The sequence below is a fragment of the Oncorhynchus masou genome, chromosome 32 (assembly GCF_036934945.1).
Source record: "Oncorhynchus masou masou isolate Uvic2021 chromosome 32, UVic_Omas_1.1, whole genome shotgun sequence".
In the NCBI taxonomy this organism is placed as follows: domain Eukaryota; kingdom Metazoa; phylum Chordata; class Actinopteri; order Salmoniformes; family Salmonidae; genus Oncorhynchus; species Oncorhynchus masou.
This window is the reverse complement of record NC_088243.1, coordinates 24,483,319-24,488,245: the sequence shown is the minus strand read 5'-3', so window position 1 is coordinate 24,488,245 and position 4,927 is coordinate 24,483,319. Positions and strand designations below refer to the sequence as shown.

General features: G+C 43.6%; 1 protein-coding gene across 1 annotated transcript; it reads left to right on the top strand.

Moving 5' to 3' along the window:
* The first annotated feature begins 228 nt into the window (after positions 1-228).
* LOC135525735 (growth/differentiation factor 6-A-like) lies at positions 229-4,705 on the top strand. The gene is made up of 2 exons (XM_064953540.1): positions 229-556; positions 3,438-4,705. Exons 1-2 carry the CDS (start codon positions 229-231, stop codon positions 4,445-4,447), a joined length of 1,338 nt encoding a protein of 445 aa, XP_064809612.1. The 3' UTR covers positions 4,448-4,705.
* Positions 4,706-4,927: the final 222 nt, after the last annotated feature.

Here is a 4,927-nt window from a genome sequence, read left to right as displayed (position 1 = left end):
TGTCTGTGGAAAGAACGGGGGAGACACAAGCATCTTGATTTAAAAGGTAGCTTACAATTGCTGATCCTCGCTAGGGGCGCTGTTTGAACACAGTGCAATAGAGAAGACAATGTAGCCACTCAGTGTCAGCCAAATCCATGATATTAACACAATCTAAAGAGCAAAGGGGAGTTTCCAAAGTAATCAAACCCGTCCAACTTTCTCATTTACAGCTATAGACCACTGAAAATGGATCCTATTAGGGCTGCTGCTCCTTTGCTATGGTTTTCCCTGTGCTTTGGGAATATTCTGGAGGCAGCGGTACTTGGATCATTGCAGTACCCCTCTAGCGCAGATGATAACGGGCTTGTTTCACATCTGGATGAGCAGAGTCGGAGAAAGCCGATCGCGGTGTCCAGGAAAGACCCTCCGATAAATGATACTATCGTCCCCCATGACTATATGGTATCGCTATACAAGACACTCTCTGAAATAGAGAGAAGAGGTCTTAACAGCAGTGTTCCTCGCTCCGCAAGACATGCCAACACGGTGACCAGTTTCGTGGATCAAGGAAAAGGTGGGTGAAAGTCATATCAGTAGCCGAGGCTTATTATTATTACTCGAGGTAGACTGTTAACCATGGTGGTTGTCATTTATTCTGGGTATGAAGGCTATTCATGTAGCTGTTTATACTGCATTTAATAAGTTATGTGGTTAATTGGTTAGCCTATAATCAATCAGGTATCCAAATATCTACAGTGCCATTTGCTGTATTATAGCTCAGCCTATGTGGACTAGCCCACGTTGGAAAAGGATATGGTAAATACGAGACTGCAAAGGCAACATGCAACAAGTGCTTTGAGTATATTTACAAAAATGTCTGTCATAGGATTAACTTTTTTTCTCCATATTAATTCATTAAAATCGCAACTCATCATTCAAAAAACATAAATTGCAATATCTTTAAAAAACCCTAACAGCGAATTGCTTGACAATTTCCTTCTTCAGCATCCATTATTTATGAATGCATTAATTTCAAATGCGCCCCTATAGGCCTACACATTCCGACAACAATGACTTATTGAAAAGTCTAAAGTAATGTAGGCTACGAATGAAACATTATTTGGGAAAGTATAGTACATTTGTTTCACATTTATTTGGGAAATACTCGAAATACTTCGAACTAAATATGTAGTCAAATGTCTCCGATTTCCAACATCTGCGATGTATAAACCTCACGGGCACCTTGAGCTAAACACTTCGAAAAGGCCTGCTTTCCCCCAGTCCAGGTGTTGCTGATAAAAAAGATACTTGTAATTTAAAACTGGTGTTCAAAGATTGTCACAGAATATTAGTTTTAATAAATATACTCTTTCAGTAGGCCTATTCCATAACATTTTATTGCAAGAACAAGTCACTAAACTAGCTATGTCCAAAACACACATATCCCTTAACTACACTATATCCAAAACTATTGTTTTCTATTGGGCTATTGTGAATTTTTGCATTGTGCAATTTGTTAGTCAGGACTCGGAATACATTTGTATGTAATATAAATAACAATGTTTTTGGATAATTTAAACCTATAAATGATAACAACAACAATAATGAAAAATATAATACTAACAACAACAATGATTATTAGAATTTTTGTTTGTAGGGACCTGTGGCAAATCATTCTTTCTCTACTCCCTCTAAAAACATGTTATATTGTGTGTTAAGTAATGTGTTATTCTTTTCAAAGGAGTTCAGTCATTTACGTTGTCTTTTTGTGGATTCCAAACTTGTTTTAATTTTCAAACAAAATTAGGAGGTAAAAGTGCAGGTAGATTCCATAAAAGGCATGAATATCTTTTCTGTCTTGATGCAATATAATTTAAATTAATCAATTATACAATAACTATAATTTTATATCCCTGAAGAGTCATTTCTTGCATTTTGGTTTCAGAGTCAGCGGCTAGTATTACAACAATATTATTAGTTTTTTATTGATGTCATTTAGTTCCATCTATTTATTTATTTAAATTTTGGGGGGAGGGGGGGGGGGGCAATGTGCACCTGCATGTGATTTTGAATGTATTGCAATGATTTTCTTATTCACTTGACCCAATAAAACTCTGAGGGCAAGTTCACCTCAGGTACATGTAAACACAGAAGGGATGAAAAGAATCCAGGTAATCTTTTATAAACTGAGACTACAGCATTGTCTGGGTTATGTCATTGTTTTGTCTAGCAAGCGGATATTTGCTAGGATAGTGCTGCTCCCTTCACCTTTCATTGTTTGGGTATTCCACTTAAGCCTGCCTGGCTGGTCTTTCTCACGGGGGGACAACGGTTACAGATCCTCTGCATTTACCAAAGCCTTGTGTGTTCTTTTCCAGCAGGAGCCTCACTGTGCACAATTATGTTTTATTTTGAGGTCCCTTCAATAATGCATCAATGACATGATGCCACAATCTGGCCTTGGATTCTTATGGTACTCATCTGTATTGGAGAAGAAAGTCCCTTCATGTTTTACCAAAAACTGTGGTTTTGTCCTCAGGTTGCACTGTATCCCAGGACCTCATGCTTGGGCTGGATGTCAACATCAAAACTTTTGAAACAGTCTGTTCCCTCTTATAAAGCTTTCCCCTCTGCCACATCTCATGGTTGCATCTGTGGTATGGTTGACATACGGTGAATAGCTGTTACGTGCCTATTTAAATTATCAATGGAGAGGAGGACGTGGACTTGACTAACACATTAGAGATGCATATAAATGATTTAACGATTCTACTGTCTTTCCTTTTCATTTATGTGATACCTCATCAGGAGGTGAGTGCCAGGTCGCTATCTGTTTGTGGATTACAGCTGTATGTGCACCCAGAACGTTATGAAATCCAAACATTACACTAAACTTACATTACATTCCCATCACTTTGGTGTGTTAAAATCTCAAAAGCCACGACTCCTCTGAAATGTATAACTATGGACAGAGGAAGAGAGGGAGTTGAGGCCACTTCAGTTTAAATTTCTCCAGTGTCTCGCCAAGCCCTCCGCTCACTCAATCAGTGTAATTAGTGCATTCTGCCAAGGGCTTGGGCCTGACTAGAGGTCAGCCAAGTGCTTTCCTCCTGGCCTGCTCCTGCGGCTTTCGTCAGCTCTGTTGCTTGCACATGGACTCAGGCGATTCAGGCCCAAACAGTATTCCCACCGAGGGGGACACACACAGACAGCGCTTCATGGCCGCATGCTTTCTGTGAACCTTAGAAAGCCACTGCAATTGACCAAAGAGGCGTTTCTGCCAAACGTTGAATACTTGTTTACATATGGTCACAGACACTCAAAGAGATTTAAGTCGGCTGACGTCCAGTGCTTGATTTTGTTTACCACCCTCTTTTTGAGTAACTGTGTTTTAATAACTGTGTATGTGTTGGTGTGAGATTCAAATGACTAGCCTGTGTTTTCTCTCCCTACAGACCCCTCCTCCTGGGGAAGTAGCCAGCGCTATCTCTTCGACCTCTCCAGCCTGTCCAGGACAGATGAGATCGTGGAGGCAGAAGTGAGGATCCTGAGAAAGCCACCACTGGATCGCCTCCCTATGCTGACATGGGGCAGGACCCTTTATCGCCTCCTCCTCTACACATGTTCCTCTAAGGGGAACTCTGGGAGACGGCTGCTGGACTCCAGGACAGTCCATGTTCTGGACCGCCAGCCTCCCAAATGGGATGTATTTGACGTGTGGGCCAGCGTGAAGGCTTGGAGGAGGAGCCACAGGACAGCAACGGGCAATGACCTCCTCGTGGCCTGCTTTGACCTGCTGGTTGTTTCGGAGTTGACAAAAGAGGCAGCCAACCCTCTTACAGTAGGGCTGGGACGCCGGTCTCGGCAGCCCCAGGAGAGGGCCTTGCTGGTGGCTTTTTCTCGCACCCGCAGGAAAGAGAACCTGTTCAAGGAGATCAGGGAGCAGATGAAGGCAGTGCGAAGAGACTTGGGTTTTCTGGACCCTTCGGACCTCTCTGGTGATGTGATTGGTCACCTACCCAGGCGACGCCATCGCCGGACTGTCCTCACCGGCCAATCTATAGGCGGAGCTGGTGGGGGAGGAGGGGAAGGTGGTGGTGGAGGAGGAGGAGGAGGAGGAAGGGGAAGTGGAGGCGGGGGGCGCAGGAAGACTCGCTGCAGCCGTAGGCCGCTCCATGTCAACTTCAAGGAGTTGGGCTGGGACGACTGGATCATCGCACCGCTGGATTACGAGGCGCACCACTGTGAGGGCGTGTGTGACTTTCCGCTGCGCTCACACCTGGAGCCAACAAATCACGCCATCATTCAGACACTTATGAACTCTATGGACCCTGAATCCAGCCCGCCCAGCTGCTGTGTCCCCTCCAAACTCAGCCCCATCAGCATCCTCTACATTGACTCTGGCAACAATGTGGTCTACAAGCAGTATGAGGACATGGTGGTGGAGAGCTGTGGCTGCAGGTAGCATAGCAACAGAGATGGGTGGTGGTGCTAGTCTTGCGTGGCGCTAGTCTCGTCATTCTGGAATTTTGGACTGGGGCTTGCAAAGAGCGGAATTTGAATGTTTTGTGGGAAAATACGTTGGTGGTTTAAAGCGCTTCTTAACACTCGCCTCCCCCTATCTCTTCCCCCTAAACCAGCTGTATTTTGTGATTTGTTGAAAAAAGTACAGACAAGTATGCTCATTACTGATCTGCCTCTGCTTAAGGGGAACATAATCTTATTTGCTGCTTAATTTATTAAAACATGTCATTGAGCTGCCATTTTATTTCTTGAGCTCTTTAGCATTTTTTTTACTCATAACATGCTCTGGCTCTCTCTAGTCTCTCTCTCTCTGTCCCCATGGCTCTGCATGTTGTTCGATGCTGTCAACTTCAGTAAATGTCTGCTATGCTTCTGACTTTGGTTCTACAACACTGCTTTAGTAGTGTATAAAACATCAGCC

Coding starts and splice junctions, on each gene's coding strand:
- LOC135525735 (XM_064953540.1), top strand. CDS start 229: ATGGATCCTATTAGGGCTGCTGCTCCTTTGCTATGGTTTTCCCTGTGC. Junction 557..3,437: donor TTTCGTGGATCAAGGAAAAG/GTGGGTGAAAGT, acceptor CTCTCCCTACAG/ACCCCTCCTCCTGGGGAAGT.